The sequence below is a fragment of the Larus michahellis genome, chromosome 11, assembly GCF_964199755.1.
Source record: "Larus michahellis chromosome 11, bLarMic1.1, whole genome shotgun sequence".
NCBI lineage: Eukaryota > Metazoa > Chordata > Aves > Charadriiformes > Laridae > Larus > Larus michahellis.
Window position 1 is genome coordinate 17,811,303 of NC_133906.1, and position 25,701 is coordinate 17,837,003.

The 25,701-nt window shown below is 41.0% G+C and overlaps 1 protein-coding gene across 2 annotated transcripts; it reads left to right on the top strand.

Annotated features, from left to right (window-relative positions):
- The first annotated feature begins 344 nt into the window (after positions 1-344).
- Positions 345-25,701, top strand: MAML1 (mastermind like transcriptional coactivator 1). Of its 2 annotated transcripts, none has more exons than XM_074603937.1 (5): positions 345-895; positions 10,675-12,084; positions 14,791-15,060; positions 18,939-19,053; positions 21,258-25,701. In XM_074603937.1, exons 1-5 carry the CDS (start codon positions 527-529, stop codon positions 22,247-22,249), a joined length of 3,156 nt encoding a protein of 1,051 aa, XP_074460038.1. In that variant the 5' UTR covers positions 345-526; the 3' UTR covers positions 22,250-25,701. The 2 variants fall into 2 exon arrangements, with proteins under 2 accessions (XP_074460038.1, XP_074460037.1); XM_074603936.1 differs by having other exon boundaries at positions 346-895; positions 10,672-12,084.

The window sequence follows — 25,701 nt, forward strand, 5'->3', positions numbered from 1 at the left end:
GCTCGTGACGCGCTACGCGGCGTGACGTACCCCACCACCCAGGAAGCTCCGCCTATTTATTCTCAACTCGGCTCTTGAGGGGAAAAACAATTTCAAGATGGCGGCGGCGCGGATAACAATGGGGAGTCGGGGGTTCGGGCCGGCCCGTGCCTGAGAGCGGCGGCCGCCGGGCCGCGCCGCGCCGGGAGGGAGCGGAGCGGGCTCTGGCCGGGCCCCGAGGGGAGCGGGCAGCGGCCGCCGGGCAGGGCTGAGGGAGAGTAGCGGGGGGAGCGAAGCGGCACCGGCCTCGGGGGAGAAGGAGGAAGTGGGGCGGGGAGAGCGGAGCGGGCGCCGGGCCGGGCCGGGGGGAGGAACCGGGGCGGGGGCGAGCCCGCCGGGGAGCCCAGGTAAGGCCCACGGGAGGGGGGCGGGTGTGGGCGAGCGGCGGAGGCCGGGAAAGGCCCGAGGGGGGGAGTCCCCCGCCATGGCGGGGGCCGGTGTGAGGAGCCGGTGAACGGCGGCGGCCGCCCCCCTCGCTCTCCGGTCCATGGTGCTGCCCCCCTGCCCCATGGCGGAGTTCGTGGTGCCGCGGCACAGCGCGGTGATGGAGCGGCTCCGCCGGCGCATCGAGCTCTGCCGGCGGCACCACAGCGCCTGCGAGTCCCGCTACCAGGCCGTCTCCCCGGAGCGCCTGGAGCTGGAGCGCCAGCAAACCTTCGCCCTGCACCAGCGCTGCCTGCAGGCCAAGGCCAAGCGGGCCGGCAAGCACCGGCAGCCCCCTCCGGCCCCGCCGCCGCCCGCGCCCCCTCCGCCGGCCGCCGCCGTCGCGGGAAGCGCCGACAGGACCGGAGCCAACGGGCTGGAGGCCGAGACGGCGAGCGGCGATCAGCACGGCCGCAGCAGCACCTTGATTGCGGTAAGCGAGGGACCGGGGGAGTTGGGGCCGCGGAGGGGGCCGGCGGCCCGTGCGGTGGAGGCGGGCTGGCGCCCTGAGCCCCCCGGCCGGTGCGGTGGCCCGCGGTAGGAGGGCGGAGGTTCGCGTCGGTTTGCGGAGCGTCCCCGCTGTTCCAGCTTTGCAGCCGATCGGGACCGGTTTATTTTCACTCTTGTCACCTTTGAGTGCTGGAGGAGTGCATAAAAACTGCTGCCTGTTCGGGTAGGAATAGGGGGTAGGTAGCCTTCCGTGATGGCTACAGGCATTCGGAGTAGCGTTCTGAATGTTTCTGGCTACTTCACCTAAAATGTCCCTGTAGAAACTGTCAGAGGAGCATTACTACTACAGTGGCTTTGGATTTTTTATTTGCTTGCTTATGTCTTTAATTCAGGCTGTCAGTATTTAGTGGAGTCACTTGATAAGGTTATGCTTATTACTGAGGGGGTATTTTTAACACAAATAATGTGTCTGTTAATTCTGGTACATATTGGAAAAAATTTTAGTGGAAAGGCAGCTGCTTATTTGCCACTCACTCTAGTGGGTGTGAACACTATGGGAATCCCACTCCACCCATTAAAAACTGGCTTAGCTCAAAATCTTAATGTTTCTCTGGCTTCTCTAGCATTTCTGGTTGTCAGGATATATTCATGCAGCCCTGTTTGTATATCAAGATAGCTATTGCTTAACTTATTCTGAGCCCTTTAAATATACTGCTATGTAGTAACGTGTCAGTAATGTAGGTTAGTAGGATAACCTCTTAAATAAGGGCTGCCTGTCTTAATACCTGTCTGTCTTAAAACCAGGTATTTCTAAATGGTGGCCTACATGAAAATGATACAGTACTGTCGTGAGTGTCTTTAAAATGGGATACTGGATTAACCTGAGACATTTCTAGATTAATATATAGATGAAATCATATTTTTAAGGTGGTCTGTGGTTTTGATCAGATTAGAAGGGAAGGAGGATGTGATTGTCTCCTGTCTTGGTGGACCTTATTTAGTTACAATTTTTAAAATGGAATCGTGATAGAGCTTACTCTGTAGTTGGATATGACTGGTCATGATGTGAAATATTGAAACATGGGGCTCATCGTTGTTATCTTTAATGTAACTAGTACTAGGCAGCGTGTGTGCAGTTTGCAATATTTACAAGATGAACTGAAAATGTTATTCAGCGGAATTGTTTCTGTTCATACTAATATACATACGAGAATCTGGGACTTGCTGACTTTTCTGCAGACTAAGATACTTGTGACACAGTTAGAGCACTTCAGATGGTGTTAAAGCAGGGTACTTGAGGAGGAGAGAAACCTTGTGCATTCCTGACAGTGATTCTGTAAAACTTTCCGGGTAGCCGTTGTTTGGTAGACTGATCTTGAATGTAAACTTGTGTCAGAACAAAAGTGACTCAAAGTCATGTTTTATTATCTAAAGTCTTGGTGGCATTTCTGTTTATTTCCTGTCGGGCTCGAAGGCTATTTGCATATGGGGCTCTATCCATTAATAATGCGTATACACACTGAGCTCTTTAGCATGTCAAATCCGGTTGCTTAAACTGCCACCACACATCTTCATATTGATCTTTTAAAAGAAAGATGTCTCTAATTCATTGGTGATGTTTCTTCTAAATTGCTTTGGATGTGGATTTGATCTAATTAGCATCCACTATAATGAGGACTCTCAACAGCAACGAGGTTCTGAAATGCACTACACATCTGGGGAAGCCCTTCTTGTACAGGAAGCTGCTGCCAGCGGCCAATTTACACAACAGAAGAGGGTTTTAGTGTATGAATGACTCTTCCTCGTGCTGGCCTGCTGTTTCCTTCCTAGGATACATGACTCTAAGCTTAATTGCAACTGCTGATTCATCACCTCATTACTAGGGTATAAAGTTGGTTTGCTTAGTAATTCAAGTTTTGAAAAAAAACAGCTACAAAAACCCTCTGCCGCTCATTTAATTCCTTTGGCATAAAAGGTACCTCTCTAGGTTGGTATTTTACCTGTAGCAATCATGTAGCTGTTATCAAGACCAAGCATGTGCTTTGTACAGGAAGGACATGGGTTTGGTTTACAATATTCAATAAAGTTTGGATGAACACCAAAATTATCTTGTTTTAAAATATCCTGCACACATTCCTTTCAAAAGAATGCTGATAGATCAGTGAAACACGCATCATATCAGCTATTGCTGCTGTTACGATCCAGAGTTTTCCATGAAGCTGCATATGAATCTTCTCTTGGAAACTGGTACTTGGTGTTGAAAGTTAATGTGGCATTTATTTTGATCCTTGAAAGAGAAAGCAACTCATGTAAAGGTAGATAGTTTGTGATCTAGCGTTAGAGGGTTTGTAGTAGAGGGATGTGAAGCTGCATTGCCACAAGTGTGGACAGTGGACAATGTGTGTGCTCCCAGATGCTGTACTTCAGAGCGTCTTCTGCAAATTCAGTATAGTCGTGGGGAAAAGGATGGCACCGCCACTTCCTTCTTAATGTCTTGTATGATTTTTCATGTGGCCAAAATCAGGTATTTTCTTTTCCATTAGTCTTTTCTCTGTTTTAGATTCTAAAGTTGGATGGATCTTGCTTACAATCAGAAGCAAGGGATAGATTCTTCTTTTGTTTTCTTACTAAGCAACTCTAAAATTTGAGTCGCAGAAACCAAGAGAATACAGTATTGATACAGAAGTACCTTGGATGATTTGTGCACCATGAAGGCCTGTCCCTTCACTTGAGGGAAGAGATGCAAAATTTGTTAGCTTCCTAATATTTTTATGAATTTTTTAGACTATTATTTAATGGGGAATTCAAATGTTGAAATTTACTTGACATTTCGGTTGTTTAAGATGACATTATTAAGAGTATGTTCAAAGTAGAAGATACTTAGTATTTGGATAATATATTGTCTGTTGTGTTAATCTTCTATTTTTGAGAAACAGGGAAGAGGCAGGACTTGTCCCCTAGAATGTTTTTTCCTCTGCCAAGTTCTGATTTGATAAAGTTCATTCTAATAATGCTGTTGAAATTCTCTGTAGTAGAAAGGCTGGCTTCCTTGTATTTCTGTGATAGAGTATAACGGAGCGTATCACTGAGCTGAACAGGAAGTCTTTCATTGACATGTGAATAAGGAGAATGGCAAGATCTGGATTTTCATCTCCCCTCCTTGTTTTATGATGTGGTCTCCTGGAAGGAGACTTGCTCCCTCTTTCTTACTGTTTCCCCCCCCCGCGACCTGAGAGCGGCTGTTGTTTAGATGGCTTGCTTTGTCTAGAGCTGCCTCAAAACCACAAACAGTATTTCTGGCATGGGCAGAGACGGTCTAGTTGGTGGCCTGTCTTGGGAATGCTTTGTGTTAAAGCTGAAGAGCAGACCAGCTTTTATTTGGGAGCCATAGAAGCTTTTACATTAATAGTAGGCGAGTTCTAATTTAAGCAAAGGCACCAAGTAAAAAGTTTAAAAAGAAATTCAAGCATAAGGAGAGCAAAGCAATGTTTCTTGGTTGAAAAGACCTAAAGTAATAAATTAAAGGGAATGGATGCCTGGATTGTACTGACAAGCATTAATAGCATTCCACTAACGAAGCTCAGGCTAGTACAATAACAATTCAGAAGACCTCATTTTTGTGTAAGCTGTGGTATAGGGGTGTTAAGCTGTGAAATTATGTTTTACCACAAAAATAGCAAATTATTTCCACGTTATTTATACATAACTACAGTGCAGTGTAGGCTTGCCACCATTGTTTGTTTTTGCTGACAAGTCTGATAGTTTGTTGCCCAACAACTCAGACAGGTTTTTCTTTGTCTCCTTTTAATTCTGTGTGAGGTATTGTTGTATGTTTGAAACGTTTCCCTTACTAGATTAGTTAGATATGCAGTGATGCTTCCTAAATTGTAAGGATCTGGGAGTGACTGATCTGCTGCTGCTGTTTAAGTTCAAGTGAGGTGGAGGATCCGGCATTGCAGCTGAAGGCACAGCAGTTTTTTTGATTCAGCAGAACAATTCCTGTAGCAGAAGCTGCCCCTTGTGACTAATGCAGGCTTGGGATATTTATAGACGTGCATATCCACAGCCCTTCTTCGCTCCAGCAGGCAGTCACCCAAATACAAAAGTCTTCTGGAATTAAAGTAAAAGTCAAAATTAAAATTAGTCCAGCAGTTTGGTTCTGACAACACAGTGGAATGCAGGAACACATTGGGTAATAAAATGCCTTCCTTGCAGGGGGAGTGCAACTTCGGAAGCTGTGGGTGGATGCACAGTTAATGGAGAGTTCTTACTGTGTCGTGTAGTCAAAATGTTATGTTTTCTATCCAAAACTCGTGCCCTACAATTTCTGATATTTGCATTGTTGTTCCAGCTTAAGAGGTTGTCATCTTTGTTGCTCTTGTCCTTGGCCAGGCAGGAGAGGAGAATCAGTGTCTATAGAGGACCTACTGTAAACTCTGGTTCATGGGAGCTTACCTGGGCTGCAGTACTACCACTTCCGTGGCAGAAAACCAGATATGTTCTATTTTGGTTTCCCCATCTAGGTGAGAATGCTGATATCTAGCTAGGACATGTATTGGAACTAGATTTTTACTACGTTTCTAGAGTAATGTAGCATTTCTTCTTTGAAGATGACCAGCATTGTATTTCTCTTGCTGGTATTTCATGACAAATCTTTGTAGACATAACTTAACCCTGGAACTGAAATGGTAAACTTCTTCCAAATAAAATATAAAAAATTAAAATTCTATTGAATCCTGTAAGAATATTTTAATCTCTGTAGCAGATGCTTTAAAAAACTAAACAAGAACATTATATGGAGCCTAAAAGGCACAGTATTGGAACCAAATTTTTTTAAAGTTTTGTTTCTCCTATATTCAAGAGATATTTTTTCAGAAAAAATGAAACTTGCATGCGGTTTCTATTTTATATGTATATATTTATTTACTGTCTTCAGTTACATGACTCAAAGTATAACAAATTACTGGATTTTTACAGAAGTAGTTTAGTTGACTATCCTCAGTTTAAAAATTCTGCATTGTGATGGACTTCTTGCTTTCAAGCAAACAACGTGAACTAAACTTTCATGCTTAATAATGCATTGAAAGGTTGTTGGCTTCAGATTATTATCTAAAACCAGCTTCAGGTATTGAGCGTTTCACACTGATGTTTTGATTTCTGGAATAATCTTTATATCTAAAAAAAACCCCCCAAAATATAAAAAAAAAAGCTGAACACCCTCCCCCCAACAAACAAAAAACCCCACCAGAACAACTTTGTGCCACTGTTTTGATCAGTGATTCATGCCCCTTTCCCACCAAGGCAGTAAGAGAGCACTGCACTGGACTCTGAAGTTTTCAACTCTGCCAGCAGAAAAGGTGGAGATGAAGTTTTAAAGCTTTTCTAGTTTTCTCTTGTTGGGCTGCTGGGGTAGTTTGTGGACAGTTTTTATGAAGTCTGCCAACTTGCCCCTGCAGCAAGACCACAGTATGGCTGAGCATCATTGTGGTAAAACTGGTGGGTTTGAGACTTGAGATTGAATATATTTTATGAAAATTATTTGTGTGCTGTCCGTTTTCTGATGGAAGCCTTGTCATTTGACTGGGCATTCATCCATCTCTGGCGTTGTGGTCCTGTGTCCTAGTGAAGTACTGCGTGTATGTACTGTGAACTACGTGATCAGGGGCTGCTTGTGTTGGGCGCCCCTTTTGTTGTGATGGATGACACCTGGGTTTTATCAGTTTGTGTTCCTCGCATGAGGAATCAACAGTTACAGCCTGACTTGCATGTGTGCTCCTGCCAAGTGTATTACCATGTTGAGGAGTCTCTGTTTTGCTCATGTGAATAAAATGCAGCTCTGATGATGTGATGTGGAGGAGGTGCAGCCTATGGTTCTTCAGTGGCTCTTTGAAAAACTGTAAGTCCATCCTGTCTTGGGCTGAAGGGCTGAGGCCCACTTACATCCCTTTCTTTGCACTGTTCCTATATAGGTTTGAATACTTTGGATAAATGCTTTTGGGGTGATACTTTTAGGCAAAGCTAAATAGCAGGGATTTTGGAGGTTCGTCTTTTGTTGGGAAGTTAAGTAGGCTGAGAAAATGGGAATACATTTCTGCATCTGATCTTGTGACAATAGAAAGGATTGGCTCATGCATTATAAATAAAATTGATTGATTCTGCTAAGGAAACCCTGGACAGCATATCAGAGGGCCACTGTGCCTTACAGAATGATAGTGGATAACAAAGCTAAAGGGATTTTCTTAGTGAGTAGGAAGCTTGCTTTACTTTGTCAGTGTTTCTTTTTTTTTTTTTTTCTTTCTGAGTTTTGGCAGAAGAGAACAGGTTTTTCTTGCCTTGAGTACTCTGTTGGAGCAGCTTGATATGTAGATAGCTTGCAGTCTGACTTGCATCTCACATGCTCTTGTTATTCTTTTTCCCCAAAACCAGATTATTTGTATAGGCATAGCCAAATTGGGGAAGAACTGAATTTAATATTTCTTTTTCTGTTGTGAAATCAAGAGCTGAGGTAGTATGTAAGAAATGCGTCTAAGAAAGGAATTTCACAAGAGAAAGTTGCATTATTTGCAGGGTAGTTATATGAATGTATTTGGTGTGAGAACTTCAGATTCTGTTACTCAAAATTAGACATGAGTAAATAGAAGGTATCAGGATATATTTCTAATAGCAGAGGAGAAGGAACCTGTAACTTTTGGCTCCCACAAATTTTTATAGCACTGTCTTTTCTTGAGAGAGGAAAGGAGGTAGAAGATGGAGCACTGTTACTAGGTTAGTTTTAAGCTGTTTAGCTGGTGGTATTGTAGATAGCGTAACTACAGTAGCATAAATCTGAGTGTAGACTTATTGCCACTATATGCAAGTAGGCTTTTGACTCACTTTAATGTGAAAAGTGAATTAGGATGCAAGTGCAGTTGGTGAATAGCCTCTAAAACTCAAAAGTTAAGTGTCCTGGTTACGAACCGGGCTAGAAGATAAGCAGATTTTCGTCTTTCCGATGTGTCTTGGCTGTTGCGTACAGGTAGGATATCTTTCAAATAGTCTTAGATTTAGCTCAGGTGAAGCAAGGCTTGAAGCAATCACCCCCAAATTCTGTGTCATTAGTGAATTTATTAAAGTGTTGTTTTTTGGTTTTGTTTTTTTTTTTTTTTTTTACAAAGTAATATAGTTTAGGTGAAAGAAGGTCTTTTTCTAGAGTGACTAAAGTCAAGATATCAGCAAAAATCAGATATCTGAGTGTTATAACCAATAAAACCCGTACAGATATGAAAGCTCCTAAGTTTGGGGTTTTTTTTATTGAGGGAAAAGAGCCTGTGATGGAGATTAGGGGTTTATATCTTTTTTTAGACTACAGTAAGTAGTCTAAAAAAAATCATCCAAGCTTATAAGCATGGATGATTTAATCTTAGACTTGTTAGTTGCATATATTGCAAATGGTGTAGTACAGTAGCAAATACCTTAGGACAGATTAACTTCTGGAATATTTGTCTAGCAACCCAGGTGGGTTTTGCAGCCTGTGAAGAGCTGTGTGCAGTTATAGCTATAATGCCACCAAAATCCTAGTTGCCTTGAGTTGTCTGTATGAGTTATAATTACAGCAATGACCCCAACGGGCATATATTCTGGTTTTATATAGAAATTTGCTCCAACTATGAGTATGTTCAGTGTGCACCACTTGGTTATTACTTGTATGTCGGTTTTCAGGGAGTGTGTTTTTTCCTAGTGATTTAGAATTAAGGAGGATCCATTCCTAAAGTCTGAGTGATTGACTCATCATATGACCTTGGGCAAGTTACTCATCCACCTTGAGCTTGGGTTTTCCCAGTTGGAGTATTAAGTAAACAATGGCAAACTTGCTGAAAGCCAAATGTCGTGATTGCGTTGAGGCTTCTTTGCTCTCTGTTGTTTCGCCTTTTGCAAAAAAAAAAAAAAAAGTAAATATTATTCTTTCAAGTTGGTATTTGAAAAATTCACTTTAGATCTGGTACTCCAAGCTGTAGACTTAATGTTCAAATTAAGAGAATTCAAGTTCCAGCCTCCTCTCCAAAAGCACACCTCACCTCATCCTGCTAGGTCTTCTGCTGATCTCGCTACTCTGCTGCTGTTTCCATGAACCGTCTAGAAGATTATAGTCTCTTGGGAAGCTGCAGTCTATCCCTCAGATAAAAATATGATTTTGCTGCTACCTATGCAAGCATTAATCAAATAGTGTTTTTTCCAAAGATCAGCTAACTGTAGGCTGTTTAAAAAAAAAATAAAATTACAACAATTAACTGTGAACCAGTCCTTCTGTCCTTAAATCAAAGAATGCTGTTGCCCAGGCAAGTGCTGTAAAATTCTCCTGATAATTTATGCTGGCTCTACATACACCCTCTTGCTTGAGCACTGAGATCTTGAGGTTTCCCCTGTTTGTTCTTGGATGAGACAGTTTTCCCCAAGGCTTAGTGGACTGCATTGTGGAGACTGCGAGTAATATTAAAATAAGCATACTTGTCTTGAGGTTTGTTTAATGAACTGCTTTTCTGCCATCTGAGAAAGCTGCTGTTCAATGAACCATGCTTCAGGAGAGTGGCTTTTTTGTGGGGATTCTCCTCATGTGCCCTGCTGAGATGTAAAAAGGTCCTATTTTTTTATGTAATAAGGACGCTCGTACAGGTCAGAGGAGCTGACGGGAGCTTTCCCTCTTTGAGTGCACTGCTCTGTTCCAGCAGCGTCTCTGCCCTACAGGTTTGTCTGTCTTGGTGTAGCGTTCCAGCACAAGCAAAGCACAAATTTTTTTATGGAATGCACCTGAGGGAAAGAAAAGTTTATAGTCATCTTTGATGTGTGCATGAATTCTGTTTTCAGATGTTTTTGAGGTCAATGGAAAAAGCTTTATATTTGAAAGAGCGCTGCCAGGAAGGAGAAGTTGAACAAAGGCTCTCAAACTCTGTGAAACTGTTGCTGTACCCTCTGGTTGCTTCTAGGTGGCACTACAAGAAAAATAATATGTACGTTCACTAGTTGTGAGAAGCCAACTGTTGAGCTGGTTGGGGCTCTGGTGGTCATAGTGCAGAGAGGAGCAGCTGGCAAATAACTCTAGGAGAAAGGAGGAAAGGAGTAAACTTACTCTGCCGTGATAGAATTGACTGAACTCTGAATTGCATTTTACATGTGTGAAACAGTCACTTAGTTTGTCACTTAGTGACAAACTGGTTTTGCTTTAGTGCCAAAAATGTGATTGTGTACAAAATTTATATATGTAGTTCTTCTCCAAAAATTATAATCACAAGAGAAATGGTTTTCTTTTTCTCTAAATATTTAAATGTGAGACTGCTTTATAAAGCAGTCTTGGAGAACAATTACACTGTGTGTACATGGGCCAAATAAAATACAGGTTTTTATTCTCATCTAAAATTTGAATCTTAACATTCTTTAATATTTTTTTCACTTTGAATAGGAAAAATAATAATATATTCCAGTTCACAGCCATTTCTCAACTTCTTGTTTTTGTCAAAGTATATGGTGGCTTTTGGTTTTGCTTGAAGGAGGGGAGAGGACTGTTTGAAGCAGGGGGCTCTGTTTGATATAGTACATATTTTTGAAAGAGATTATAGTAAGGAAGTAATCTCATGTGTGACTTATAAAACAAATCTTATCAAAGGAAAGATGTAACCTTTTTTTTAACCTTTGTTTTATTCAGAGCTAGACAATGTTCTAGTAAGAAATAAAAATCCTAATCTATGAAACATAAAACTAAACAACTAAAACCTTTTTTTTTTTCAGCAGCTCCATGAGACTGTGAAAAGAAAGCTTGATAGTGCTGCTTCCCCTCAGAATGGAGACCAGCAGAATGGCTATGGTGATGTATTTTCTGTGTCCAAGAAACTGCGTCGTGATGATGGTCTTGGTGGAGTGAGTGGTTCTTCCAATGGAATACCCCCTGTGTCTCCACTCCATCATCTTGACAAGAAATCTGGCAGTGGAGATACCTTACAACTTAATGGAAAACATCCGATGGGTCTAGATGGCATCAGCAAGAAGTGTCTTCCAGATTCCAGCCTGCAAATGAATGGAGGTGGTGATGCTGATGACTCGTTTCCTCTGAGTTTGAACAAAGAGCTGAAGCAGGAGCCCGTAGATGATCTTCCGTGTATGATTGCTGGAGCAGGGGGTTCTATATCTCAGAATAACTTGATGCCTGATCTTAATCTTAATGAGCAAGAATGGAAGGAACTTATTGAGGAGCTTAATAGATCAGTGCCTGATGAAGACATGAAGGATCTCTTTAATGAAGACTTTGAAGAGAAAAAAGATGCAGATTCTTCAAATTCAGCTGCACAGACTCCATTGCCACAAGATATTAACATAAAGACTGAGTTTTCCCCAGCACCCTTTGAACAGGAACAGATGGGATCTCCACAGGTGAGATCCACTTCATCAGGTCAAGCATTTATTGGTGCTGCTTCTGCACCTGTAAGTGCCGCTTCTCCAGCGGTTGGTAGTTCTCAGGCTATGTTTCAGCCTTCCAGTCAGTCAATGACTGAAAATCCTAATCAGTCCATGATGCAGGCATCAAACCACTCTCAAAACGTCCAGAGGCCTCTTCCCAATGTGTTGTTACCTGGGAAGGGTGCAGGAAGTGCCAAAGAAATGTCTTCTGCTCATCAACTTCAGCAGATTGCTGCCAAGCAGAAGAGAGACCAGATGTTGCAGAACCAGCAGCAAGCTTCACAAGTCCACCAAACAAATCAAATGTCTACGTGGCAACAGTCTGGGCCTTCTCATAGTCCACTGGCTGTCCCATATACCATGGAAAATCCCACCAGCCCATCGGTTTACCAGCCAGACTTCAACAATCAGAAACTCATGATGCCTACTATGGGAAATAAAAGCTCACCGAGAGCTGGAGGCAATTACCATGTGAACATTTTGGGTCATCAGCAAAACAGCTTGAACCAGAACCCTGTGAACAGTCAAGGCTCTATGCTAGACTATGGGAACACCAAACCTCTCTCACATTACAAAGCAGAATGTGAACAGGGGGTTACAGTACCTGGGCAGAACAAGACTCCCATGTTGGCATACATACAGCAGCGCCAGCAGGCACCGCTGGCTCACGTGAGCGATGACCAAAATGGGATGATCCTGTTGAAACCCAAGTCTGGAAACATTGCCTACCGACTACCGCACAGTCAGGTGAATGTTCTGGGGTTTGTTACCTTCGTTTAGTAGCAGATTTAAGGTTTTGCAAGAGGGTGTTGGACAGGTAAGGCTAGAGAACAGACTGCTTGGTATTGTTTCAAAACAGTCGCCACGTGATTTTTAAATAAAATGCTAATATGCAGTAAGCTGAGACAAGAGTCAAGAACTCTTATTTTCTGCTGAGGACAGTTTTTAATGCCGGTTCTAGGTCATGTAGTAATGTGTGATTTCTAGCTTAATATACTTTGTGGGCAACAAATTATGTCACACTTCATAGAAGCTTCTACTTAGGAAGATGAATAGATGCTTTGTAAACTTTTGCCTAAAATAACTCATATAAAACTGTAGTGTTAAACAGTGTTCTCAAAGAAGCTTTGATTTCTTTACCTTCTTTTTAGTCCCTGACTTGTGTCAGAGTTGGCTTACTATAAAAAGACGTGCTTTTGGTTCCTTCTTTTTTGATGAAAGGTGGAAGTGGGGGCTGCATTCCTGATTTCTTAGGTATTCCTTGAGATTTTTCAAATCTAAGAATTTGTTATTGGTTAAGTCTCTGGGGATTGGGGAAGCATGGGCTAGGAGAGAATGATACCTTTAAGAATGAATAATAGAAATATTTGTCTGCTTGAGGCAATATGCTTCAGCTTTTCCTGTCAAGGAAAATTCCAGATGGTGCTTCTTTGCCTTTTATATAACTGATATTACAGATATGCTGCAGGTGAAAATTTATGTAGTGGATGGAGGTATAGATTCGTTGGCATTCTGTAACATGTGCCTGCAATGCACATCCTAGAGGGCTTGTTGAGAAGAAAGGTCTTTGCTGTATGGGTTAAAGCTCCTCTAACGAAAGCCATTGGAGATCCAGCTCTAGTAATATGTTCCCTCAACAAAACAAAAAACCTGGGAAAAAGATCTGATTAGTCTGCAATAAAGACCACACTAAAGTACAAATAAAAATCTGAGATTGATGGGTGCTTCCTAAGGCACAAAAAAATTAATCTCTTCAAAAGCTAACAGAAGTAACAATCTTAACAACATCTTGATGGAAGAAGAAGGGAAGGGTAGAGGTGATTTTGTCACATCTCCCCCTCAGTGACCTTCTATCTACACTGCCACGCTTGCATTGAATTAACAGAAATACCGATGAACGCCTCTGGAGAATTTCTGAAAAGCTTGCACAGCATTATGTATATTTGGCTCGTGGTGTCTTATGAAAGTGCAGAGAGTGAGAACCAACAGCTGAAACCATTAGAGTCTTAGAATAGTTTGGGATGGAAGGGACCTTTAAAGGCCATCTAGTCCAACCCCCCTGCAAAGAGCAGGGACATCTTCAGCTTGATCAGGTCACTCAGAGCCCCGTCCAACCTGGCCTGGAATGGTTCCAGGGATGGGGCATCGACCGCCTCTCTGGGCAACCTGGGCCAGTGTTTCACCACCCTCATGATAAAAATGTCTTCATTATATCCAGTCTAAATCTACCCTCTTGTAGTTTAAAGCCATTACCCCTTGTCCTATCACAACAGGCCCCCCTAAAAAGTCTGTCCCCATCTTTCTTGTAAGCCCCCGTTAAGTACTGAAAGGATGCTCCAAGGTCTCCCCAAAGCCTTCTCTTCTACAGGCTGAATAATCTCAACTCCCTCAGCCTGTCCTCACAGCAGAGGTGTTCTATCTGTCTGATCGTTTTTGTGGCCCAAATTAGCTGAATTCTAAACTCGAAAGTAGTATTTGTTTGTGTAATTAGTGATGAGGCTGAACTGTGCTTAAAAATTGTCAAATTTCAAGTGGATTTGCCGGTACAAAAAGGACAGTATGAGATCTTGAATTATAATTGTTCCGTGTTATTTTTGCTTATCCCAAGTTCCAATCTCCAAAAAAAGCAGCCTTATGAAAAATTAATAACAGGCTTATCTATAGTAGTATTTTTCTCTGTGGAATATAAGGCTCATTTTAATCAGGGATAGCCTTCTTCCCCTTCACTTGCAAATAGTAAATGCTCTGATACTAAAAAAAGCAACTCTAGGAGGGAAGGCGTAAACACTCGCGGAATTAAACATTGACAGAAGAGGCAGGATTTAAATAAATTATTTGTATAATGAAAATTTAAAATGTAGTATTTGAAAAGCTGCTACCAAAGTAAACTGAAGCTGGTGTGTAACTAGTGTCGTTCCCCTGGCTGAGCAGAAGCACGCAGGGCTGTACTTGCCTGTTTGAGCTGGACTTTGGGAAGTACTTTGGGACTGAAGTTAAAGCCTCTATTCCTAAATGTTGTGGAGCTTCTGACCTTAACTCCAAACTGTCACTCTGTGTCTGGCACTTTATAGATGGGTTTTTGGTTGTCTTTAGCTGAACTGGAAACTGTATCACACTTTGCCTTTTCCATTAAGCTTCACAAGTGAAGAAGCTATTGCATAAGGATGGCAAAATGTAAGGAACTGATCTAATTTTATTAAATAGTGTAAATGTACAAATAACCAATAACTGACAATTTCTGTTTTTCTGAGATGTGTTATGATTACCTTCCCTGTGTAGGCTTTGTTTATAAAGTCTCTCTTCCTTATCTTGTGAAATGATAAAAATAATGCATACAAACAGTGGTCATCACCATGAAAATGCCTTTGCTCATCTGGTAACTACATACAGTTTCTAAATTCTGGAGGGCTAACCTTTTTCTGTAACTCATGTCACTTTTTCTGTGTTCTGCAGGATCAAACCCCCTCTCCTAACGTTCCTCGTGTTCCGGTTTCTGTCCCGGGCCCTGGCGTGGGTGCCCAGGCTCCCAATGTCTCCATGGCAGGTAACCACAGCAACCCACCTTATCTCAGCAATCAGCAGCAAGCAGCAGTGATGAAGCAACACCAAATGCTGATGGACCAGCAGAAGCAGAGAGAGCAGCAACAAAAGCACTTGCTCATGGAGCAACAGAAGCAGCAATTCCTAATGGAGCAGAGACAGCAGCATCTTCTGGCTGAGCAGGTGAGAGGGGCCAGCAGTCTTTTTTTTTTTCTTGGTGGTGATTTGCTTTGGTGGATGAAACAGCATTTGAGATTTTTCAGTTATCACATTACAAAATAGGGGATGTAAACTACAAGGTGCTTTGGTATGGTAAGTATAATTGCTGTTTTATGTTTCTAGAAAAGTAACCCAAATAAGTGGCACTTGATTGCTGAGACTTACTTTTTCTATTATTACAAGGCACTGTGCTGAATGAAAAGAATAAAATAGGTAGAATTGAGTAGTGTGAAAATACAAGACAACACCTACATGGAGAGAATGTATCATGCCAGCGGTGGTGTAATTCTTTGTGAAAGAAGAAAGGCAAACGGAATCAGAGCAAAAATAAAAGATAAGGTTGGGATACCGTTGATGTGTTCTGTAGAGCTTTAAAAATGGAAGCAATGAGGAAGGGACTCTGTAAGTTCATTGTGCTTTCTGCCTTTCTTCCCTGCGAGATCCACAACAGTTCATGTTTCAAATTTTAAAACATCATTCACTTGTTTATTTGGGGAAAATAATTAGACATCTGCATCCATCTTACATCTTACCCTGCCAAAAGAATTTAACTCTGCTGTCCATCAGCCTGCAGAAAGCTGCTTTAGGCCTCTCTCAGGGAAATGGGCTCCTTATGTGAACCTTTCTAAGCTTTAAACTTTCTGCACGTCTTTCAACTGGGAATCAACCCAAAGGGCCTTATTCCTGTCATCAGTGCTTTTCTGCATTTTTAAAAGTCCATGCAGCCACTTTCCAGACACTGGCAATGTACATACAGAGAAATTTTTAATATCTGTTATGAAGGAAGGGGAAGATGAATTTTCAAAGAAGGTTTGAGACGCAGAGAGAACCTGGCATTCAGATCTTCCGGAAAAAGTGTAATGATCTGGACTGCTGAAAAGTTTTGCTTTTGAAGATAATGGAGGGAGGGAAGAGACATGGAAAATGTTGTCTTGGGGATAATGGAAAAACAAAAGAGCCAGTGGTTTAACGGAAAAAAATGTGAACTTCATCTATTCCCAAGAATTAAAAAAATGTTAAAAAAAAATTTAAATGCTCTGGGGTCCTTCAATTTAAATGCTCTGGACTCCTCCTGGAGTTGAGAATGTGTAATTTCCTTAATTTTCAACACTGTTAGAAGCTGATAAATCTCAGTGTTCTCAGCTTTAAAGTTGGGAGTTGTTATGCTGGTGGGCAGGATTTTTGCTGTAATAATAGTTTGGAAAATAGAGGTGGTGAGAGAAGGTCAGGTCATGGTTGTGTGTGGGGACACACATCTTAACTTTTATTGCAGCAGCTGTCTATCAGAAAGTTTATTTAAGAAAGAAGGAAATGATACAGACTCTGAACTGCAAATGTGTGAAAGCCCATTTTGAGGGGAAGGGCATAGTAGAATCTGTAGCATTGTGGAGCTGTGGCGGTGCCAAGTCCTTGCTAATGGCTGTTCTGGTCACCTGGAGAGTTCCTTTCAAACTGAGGACTGGGTTGAGGTGACAAAAAAGCCGCTTCAGTTCTTCACCCAGTGTAGATAAAACATAAGAATGTGATTGGCAATGTTTTAAACAAAATTGTATGAATGTTGGTAAAGATACATATTTTTTTTTTTTATATTTGGGTAAAATACAATTTGGGCTAAGGGAATATTGTGGTGGAATACACTATCAAAGACTGAAGGACAAAGAATGCCCAAATCATCAATAAAATTGTATTTTCTGTATGAGTTCTGTCATCTATAAACGTGTATAAATAAATATAATACTTATTAGTGAATCATTAAGTTTTTGATGACTTGTATGTTAGTTTCAAATGTCAGAAATTGCTAACGTTACTCTCCCAAAATGTTAACAAATAGGTACTCTTTGAGAGAAGGTGGGGAGAAAGGAAATATGGGGTCTTGGCATCCTGCTTGTACTTCTGCACCACTGGTGAAGGGCAGTTATTAGAGCTCTACTAGAGCTCGTGCAGCTGTGGCCCAGTAGGATTCCTTAGCTAAGTAATGGACCTTCCAGGTGTCAGACCTCTCTAAGCGTCGGGTGGGATATTAACAGGGTGATAAGTAGCATACCTCAAACAGTGTTGAAATATTTTTCTTTTCCTACCTATTTGCTTCTGCTTAGCCTGCACGTGTTGCTGTAGTAAATATCAGTATTATGAAAATATTTTATTCCTGTCTTAGTTACGGTAACTACAACTAACTTCTACAGCTTGCATCTTTGTATAGTGATACCGGGACTCTCATCCCAAATAAGGAGCAGCTTTGCTTTGGAGCTGAACAAACTTAGATATTGCATTTGCCATCTTTCTTGGCGTTGCACTGCCCAGTCAAGCTGGATCTTGTTAGCATTCTAATTTGATTTTTTTTTTTTTTTGGATATACATGATACTGGATGAGTTTTACAAAAAAAAAATCTGAATGCGTTGATCTCTATTTTGCAGGAGAATTGCAGTTTCAGGTAGCTTCAGGGCCATTTCCTGCCACTCTAAAGCTGTCTTTACGTTTGGTGTTGTGCATCTCCCCCCCCAACCCCACCCCCACCCCGAGCCAGGTTCTGCAGCTCTAGGTTTCTCTCAGAACTATGGCATCTCTTCTTGGCTTCTGTGGTCAGCCTCTTTCAGGTTTGACTGGTCCTGCAAGCAGCAGGTCCTTTCTGTCAAGCAGCCTGCCCTCTTCATTCCTCTGCATGTCTCAACAGCTGCGTAGTTGTAGACGTTTCCAAAGGATGGTAGTAATGCATATCTGCCTCTTGGTTACGTTGCGCTGGTCTCTTCTTCTAACGCTTATTGCTCGTGTCTTTACCCCAGTACTCTTGGAAGGGAATTTCTGTCCCCTTCTGTGCTCTCTCTAACTTTGCAGATAAGTAGGTAGTTGTGCATTGTATCACTACTTAGTTATCTCAGAAATTCAGTCTGGTTGAAGATACCTGTGGAAGAAGAGCCAGAAATACTATGCCTGATGTGTTTCATATTGTAAAAGCAGCCTGTTGGCTGTTCACTCTGTCAGGATCTCCGAGTGTACCATTAGTGCATGTACACTCTTGACATTCCCCTCAACGTTTTAAATTTCATTTTCCCAAAAAATTTCCTAATAGAAAATCTGCTTGTTTTATTTTTTGAATTATTTTATCATAAAGTAGATGTGCTTTTAAAGAGGCAAGGTTATTTTGAATCATTAGTCGGGTTTGTTTCAATTGCTTGGTGCATTGTTAAGAAGAATGATTGCAACACTTCTGTAGCTTCTGTTATAAACCTAGTTCAGCAGTTTTCCATAATCTTCTAGGAAAACCTGTGGTATATAAGAATTTGGGTTTGCATATTTTTTCATTTTTGAAGGCAAGGCCTAGAAAATATTTACATGTTTAGTTTTTACTTTGCTGTGTAGCATTGTTGATGTTTATGACTTGTACTTTTTCGTTAATTTCTAAAAAGAGCTCAAGAATAAATTCATCTGGGGGTAAAGAGCAAAAAAGCACGTGTGAATTTTTTTTATACACACTTTCATTCTTTTTGTACCTGTCAGTGTCTTTAGAGTATTGCTAAAAATGCCTATTGATTATGTCACTGATTAAAAGACTAACATCTCAGATTTCCAATGTCTGAAGGCTTCAGACGTGCATTGCAGTAACTCCCGTAATGCGTGCTGTTGTCCTGTTGTCTCTGAGTTCCCAGTCTTGTCACTCATCAGATTAAATTGACTGTGTTTGAATCTTGAGAACAAAGGTCTGAAGTGACTTTAAGGCTGCAGAAGCCCCTTTAATTACCAGCTCCGCATAAAAGTGTGCAGATAGCTTGTTTTTATCCAGGATAGTCACCCTTGGAAAAAGCTTGGCTTGTTTTCTAATAGTCTTGCATTGGACCTTTCTTAGGAGAAACAGCGGCAGCAGCAAGAGCAGCAGCTGCAGCGGCATCTGACTCGGCCGCCTCCCCAGTATCAGGATCAACCGCAGAATCCGTACCAGCAACAGGTTGGGCAGTTCACAGGTACGTAAACATGGCAATTGAAATAATGGCAGAAAAAAATACCAGGAGTGAAAAACCAAGGTGTCGTCAAATTTCCTGGATTGAATGGCTTTTAATTAATTTATTACAACATCTTCTCACGTCACTGTGCCTTAAAACTGTTAGACCTATACTCTGATTCAGTTGCAAATTAACAGCCTCCACTGTCTCGGGTATCTGGGACAACTTAACCTTCTGATTCTTAATATTGCTTTGGAAGTGGGTAAAATTCTTAAGTACCTTCGTTATTCTAAAGGCCTTTTTATACTACCATTTCCCTTTACAGGTTGTGAATTCTACTTAACTTCAATATATTTGTGTGATACTAGAATTTGGGGTTTTTTTTCTGAAGCCTAACATCACTACTGCTTGTATATATCACAGGCCCTCGTTAAAGAAAAATAAGGGATGTATTATTTCTCTCATCTACTAGGATGAGTTTAAATTTCTCTAATATTATCCCTGCTACCTTTAGAAATGAAGAGAAATTAAATTGCATTCCTTACATGTTAGCGTCCTGCTTTTTTTTTTTTTTTTTTTTTGTAGGAGAAGCAGCTTGTTATGTGTTCAATGTATTAACGCTGATAAATAAAAGATGATGTTACCATTATCTGGAATAGCTTCATGAATGTGGTAGAACTAGAAAACAGTAAAAACTTACCTCCTTACCTGAAAAATCCTTACTTAACAGGGCATCGAGAAGCCGCTTGGCTTTTTTGATAAACCTAGAGGACAAAAAAGTGCTTATTCCCTTCATTTTGTTTCCTTACTCTCTGTGTTCCCACCGAAATAAATACTGAAGGGAAACGGGAAACGATGCAAATAGCCATGTGATACTCTCATTCTGACAGCACTGGTGACTATGCAGTGTCTTAGTAGAGCTATGACTGGGTTTTGTTACTTAACTGAAAAAACTTGATAGCAATACAAAAGGGTTGTGTGTTAACACAGTGATCAGTAGCATCCTTCAAATATTGCACTGAAACATTTTTTTTCTCCTGCCACTTTTTTACAGAAATGCAGTGGTACACCTGTTAGAAATAGAGTACGTTTTGCTATAATGAACATCAGTGTTAAAACTATGTTTTCCATGTTATGATAATTGTAATTGTTTTTTGCGTCTGAAATCCTGCTATGTGTACTACCTCTTCACTGTAGTGTTCCAGTAAGACTGTTTCCCCCACACACAACATCAGTGTTTTTATGGTGTGTTTTGTTGATAACTAATTCGGTATAATTTGAATTATATTTGAATAAAATTATATTTTAATAAAAACTGAATTAATAATAATAGAGAGTCAATATTCCTCAGATAGCTTAAAATATGAAAAAAAATAAATCTGCAGCTTTCTTTTTGGTTTGAAAGTAGAGAAAGTACTAGTGTAGGTAGGTTTCCCTTGGTCGACTGTAAGAAGTGGGAGGTGGGGTTATATACATTACACTTCACTGTGCTTTTCTGTTCTTTTTTCTTTTTTGCTTTAAGTAATGGGCTGTTTCTTATACAGGAAGAAATCTTTTTACTCAGAATTTACAAGAACAAAGGACTTTTTGGGGTTTGCTGAGAAGACATTTGTATCATCTTGCTTGGTTGTCAGCATTGCATATTAACATAGCAAATAATTCATTTGCTATGTTTCATTAACATTCAAATATTTCATTGTGGAAATCCAAAAGATATTTGACCAAACATTTCTGAAAGTTACGTAAAATAGAAGAAATTTCTGGAATGGGGAAAATGCAGGACTGGAAACCCTGCAGTCGTACAATAAGAGATATACAGTGTATGCATGGAGTAACTGACAATGTGTGTGTGCAGTAAGTGGTATTTTTTAACAGCCTGGCAAATTGTGCATGCACTTCAAAGTATGTGTGTATACCTTTGTTCACAGAGAAAGGCAGAGTCCTACCTTTAATTTTTTTAAAATTGATGATGCTGAACTCTTAGAAGTGGTATTCAGATTTTTTTAGGACCTTGCCATATCTGTGTTTGAGATCAAGGTGGAGATGCTAACTGGAGCAACAATTGACACTCTTTAATTAAAGTACTGCTGTCTGTGTGTTGGTTGCAAAGGTCACTTTATCCAAATGCAGCTGCAGCTCTGCTCTGGATTATAGCGTCTACAAGCCTTGCTTGGCTCTGGTTGAACCGAGATACTTACTGTGCAAAATATTTCTCTGTATTTCAGGGTCATCTTCAGCCATGCCTGGGGTCAGTAATTTAGGACAGTCCAGCTCCAGTAGTCCACGGATGTTTCCTCAGACCCAGAACATGATTCCAATGGGACCTGGACACAGTTCTGTTCCTCCACTCCAGTCAGGCTCCAGTCAGCAGGATCGGGGGGTGACTCAGTACACCAATATGCAAAACATTCAGCGAGGGGGATTGTACAACTTGGCGTCTGGTATGACGCAGATGGTTCCCCAGCACGCAACGCAAAGTGCCAATGGACAGCCACCGATGCAGAGACAAGGCAGCTTGGGCCAGGGCGCTGCCGTTCCGGCGGGGTATGGGCAGAACACCTTAGCAAACTCAAGTATTTCTCAGCAGCACAGTAAAGGTGCACTGAATCCAACCTTATCTAAGCCGCAGATGGCAAGAGTACCAGCTGCTATGGGCACTCAAAATCCGTCTTGGCAACACCAAGGTATCCCTAATATTAACAACCAGACACAAGCAAACAGTGGCCTAGGACCGTTTACTGCCAGCTCCTCTTTCCACATGCAACAAACTCATCTAAAGATGGCCAACCAACAGTTTGCCCAAGGAATGCCTCAGGTAAGCCTAAGCACCAGCAGACCGATGACCTCTATGAATGCTGCCGTCTCTGGGCAGATGTTGTCCTCATCTTTAGGTGCCCAGCAGCGGACAAACCCACCTACACAACAGCAGGTACCCTCACAGCAAGTCTTGCCTGGCATGAACCAGACTGTTCCAGATCTGAATGCTTTCAACCAGAATCCAAATCAGCAAATGCCCAACAGAGGTAATCTGCACTGTAGTCAAGGGTACCCTGTGAGGACAACCAGTCAAGAGCTGCCTTTTGCCTACAGCGGCCAGTCGGGCAATAATGGACTTCAGAACTTAACTGGCGACACAGATCTGATAGACTCTTTGCTGAAAAACAGGACTTCAGAGGAATGGATGAATGATTTGGATGAGTTGTTAGGAACTCATTAAAATGGGGCCGGGGGTGTGGTTTCTACTTACTTTTTTAATTATTTCATGAAATATAAACAACACTTGGACCAAAAAACCTGTGGCATTGAGGAGACTTGCAGGCATTAGAGGTAAATGGTTGGGAAAGGGACTGGAGCTGCTTCTCAATGAGTGTTGATACATGGGAATGGCGCACCAAGCAGGTCTGCAGGAATAGTGCGCTTTATCTTGGTGTCTCTGAGGAATCGCACACTTGAACAGGTCAAAAAATATTGCGCGTGTCCTAGCCAGCCTTTCAGAAATCTCACTTGTGGTGTTCTAAAATTAATTTTTTTTTAATTATTTAAAAACAAAACAAAATTCCACAGAAATAGCGCAGAAAGAAAGCAAATAGTTGCACAAATTGTGTTTAGGGCTTAGTCTGCTGCAGCTATTACTTGCAATCATTATTTGTTCGTAGCTTGACATGCTATTATAGTATTGTCCATCAAACTTCTGACTTTTTATTTGAGAAGAGGCTCTATGCACCTGAGTACGCTTGCAAAATGTTTTGAATTGTTTCTTTTCCCCATTGCTGAAGCATGTGCCTGTACTCTCAAAAAGCAAGTGATATTTCACAGTAATTATTTCTAGATGCTGGTAATAGATGAAAGAAAGTATTAAAACCTGGCCAGTTAGTCTAGGTAGTCGTCTTAATAGATTGTAGTCTTTTAAGCTGCAGTTTGCACTCTGTTGTAGAGAGGCACAGTTCTTGGCTTATACCTTGCTGTGTTTAAAGGGGGAATTTCTTCTGGGAGAACTTTTGAACTCTAGTAGGTTTAACATGAATTGTAAAGCCATTTACTTTGCACCTGTTTCTTCATAACTTATTTCCAAAGGTAGTTGTATTTAAATGAAGGCTTTGCTTCATGACAGCTCATCTAGTTTTTCTTTGTTGTAAAAAGTAAAACTAACTTTTGAGATCAGTTCATTCCCCAGAGTTAGCAGTGACACAGTGAGCACAAGACTTTGTCACTTCAGGATGAAAATGAGGAAAAAAGAATTTAGCTGAGAGGTGGGAAGTCCTTATCACCAATAATAGCACAGGCAGCCTGGGAGAATACTTGTATCAGGGTTGCTCCAATATGGAAGTCTCCCCCTTTAAATATCTTTTGGTGTTTTGTTTGTTTTATTTTTTAATACTGGGTTACGAGTTTGATAATCTTTCTATAGAGACTGGTGGATTTACTTCTTTAATTTCCCTTGAAGCAGATGCTGATTCTTCAGCTCAGCCCAAGGAGACCTCTTATCCGCATGTTGGGGTCAGTCCCAGAAAGGACAAAAACCGCAATGGGAACAGTCTGTGTTCCAAAGTCCTTACTTTCTACCAAAAAAATCCCCTATCCACCAACAAACCACCTTGCCTTAACCTTTATTTTAAAATGAAAATAAAGTTGAAAGCTTTTGTTTTAAATGCACAAATACCTCTTCCCTTTTAAGTCCACTTTTTTGGGAAACTCCTTTAGACTTTCTAATCAAACCCAGCGTTGTGATCTAAAAGCAATTTCCTTCAACACAGACTGGCTTCTTCGGGAGTTTTCTGCACTGCAGAGATGGGTGAGAGAGGGTTTTTTCCAGAGTGGGTGAAGGGAAGTGAAGGATAATGTTGATTTCAAAGAAGGAAAATACTTTACTGTATCTGCAGCTCCTTTATGAGACAATTTGCACTTTTAAAAACTGCTTTTTAACACTAATACTTTAACCCTTTCCAAATATGCATGGAACATGGCTGTCCAGCACACTTACCTAGTGTGGATGAATTACGCTCTGTTGAACAGATTTGATATTGTATCCCATTGAACCGTTGGTGAAAGATGTGCATTGATCAGTGGATCCCACCGTTGAATAGTGGATAAAACTTCACTGAAGCAGGCTTAATCCCTCGTAGAGCTTTTGAAAAGATAACATAAAGATTGTCTTTGGACGGGAAGACGAAGGTGTTAGTGACTTTGGTTGTTGACACTTTTGGTATTTTCTAGAATAAGTAGATGAGATGCAAATAACTGTTGCTAACTTTTCTTATACTGGCAATCTAAGAAAAGAGCTAGTGAGTTTGGTTTACTATTAAGTTAAACCAAAAACTGGTCCAAGGTAAGTGTCATTAGAGGAGTATAGATATAAACTAGCAATGGCAGGGGAAGGAGTGTTTGCTGTATTTTTATTTTTAAGGGTTAACTTTGCACCAGTGTGCCTTCCCTTCCTGTTGGGGGTGCTTGGGACCTCATAATTTCAAGTGACATCCTTTAATGTCACTATTTTTTTTCTCCCCCTTACAAACGCTTGAGAGAAATAACAGGGTAGCAGGATTCAGCTTTTCTTCCCTGTTTTGGTTGTGGTGAAATCTGCTACATTTTCCAGTAGATTTTGCACGCAGACTTTGTTCTGAATAAGTCAAAATGCAGTCCATCCAGTTGTGATTTCTTAATTGGAGGAAAAGAACATCTGCCGTTTGCATTATTACTACCAAAAAGGCAATCCAGCTAAATGTCCAGGAAAATGCAGATGTCCTCTTTCCTCCGCTGTTTCTGGAAGCGAAGGTGGATATTGCCCTGCTTGACCAGAGGGTTTGTTCAGGAAGGTATCTAGATTTGATGACAGGGCCTTTTCATGGTACTGTTGGAGTAAAATTAAGCGTGATTCTAGGCAAACTGGGTTACAATGCCCATTGGTCTTCGTATGTGAACAGGCTCCAAACAGCATTTAACCTGGTAGAAAAAACAGCCCTCGCTTCTGGTTGTGGTCCCTGTCCACATAATACGGTCAGGCTGTTGGAAATACGGTATCACTGTAACAAAGTTGACACAGTTCAATGGAAGTGAAAAGACGGTTTAGATGTACATAGGTGCATGGGTAGGGCTGGGCTTTGCCTTTATGCCCTTGAACATGTAGCTGTCTGTATATGCACTTGGGCTTTCCATTTGCTGCAGCTTCAGAGCAATAAAATATATCTCTCCTGAACTGTACCTGGCCAGCCGCCCATGGCTTTATTTATAAACTGCGGTTTTGGTTGGGTAGGAAAGGTGAGAGTGTCACTGTGCAACATCCACTGCCTTCCAAAAACCACGATTCAATTGAAAAGGGTGCTCAAAATTTTGTTATACACATTTCCTTTGTGTAAATAAATGTTTACAATTTTATATTAAAGATTTGAATAAGAGTTAGATCTTCTGACTGTATATTTTTTACTTTTTATAGATTTTAAAACTATAATTCTTTATATATGTGTTTGGGGGGTATTATGGTAAGTTTTATGCTTGTAAATGGAGAACAGTTGAATTTGATGCTAACCTTTATGAATTTTTGTCATTGAAATGTATAAAGAGTCCATTAATCCCCTTATTCTTTTACTACAATTACTGGTGCACACCAAAAAGAAATCCTTCACTTCTGTTTTATCATTATAAAATAAATATTTTGCTAGTGTATTAAACATA

Bases quoted from the DNA above. Each gene is read 5' to 3' on its own strand.
- MAML1 (XM_074603936.1), top strand. From the start codon at position 527: ATGGTGCTGCCCCCCTGCCCCATGGCGGAGTTCGTGGTGCCGCGGCAC. The intron at 12,085-14,790 runs GTGAATGTTCTG...TGTGTTCTGCAG, and splicing joins ACCGACTACCGCACAGTCAG to GATCAAACCCCCTCTCCTAA. The intron at 19,054-21,257 runs GTACGTAAACAT...TCTGTATTTCAG, and splicing joins ACAGGTTGGGCAGTTCACAG to GGTCATCTTCAGCCATGCCT.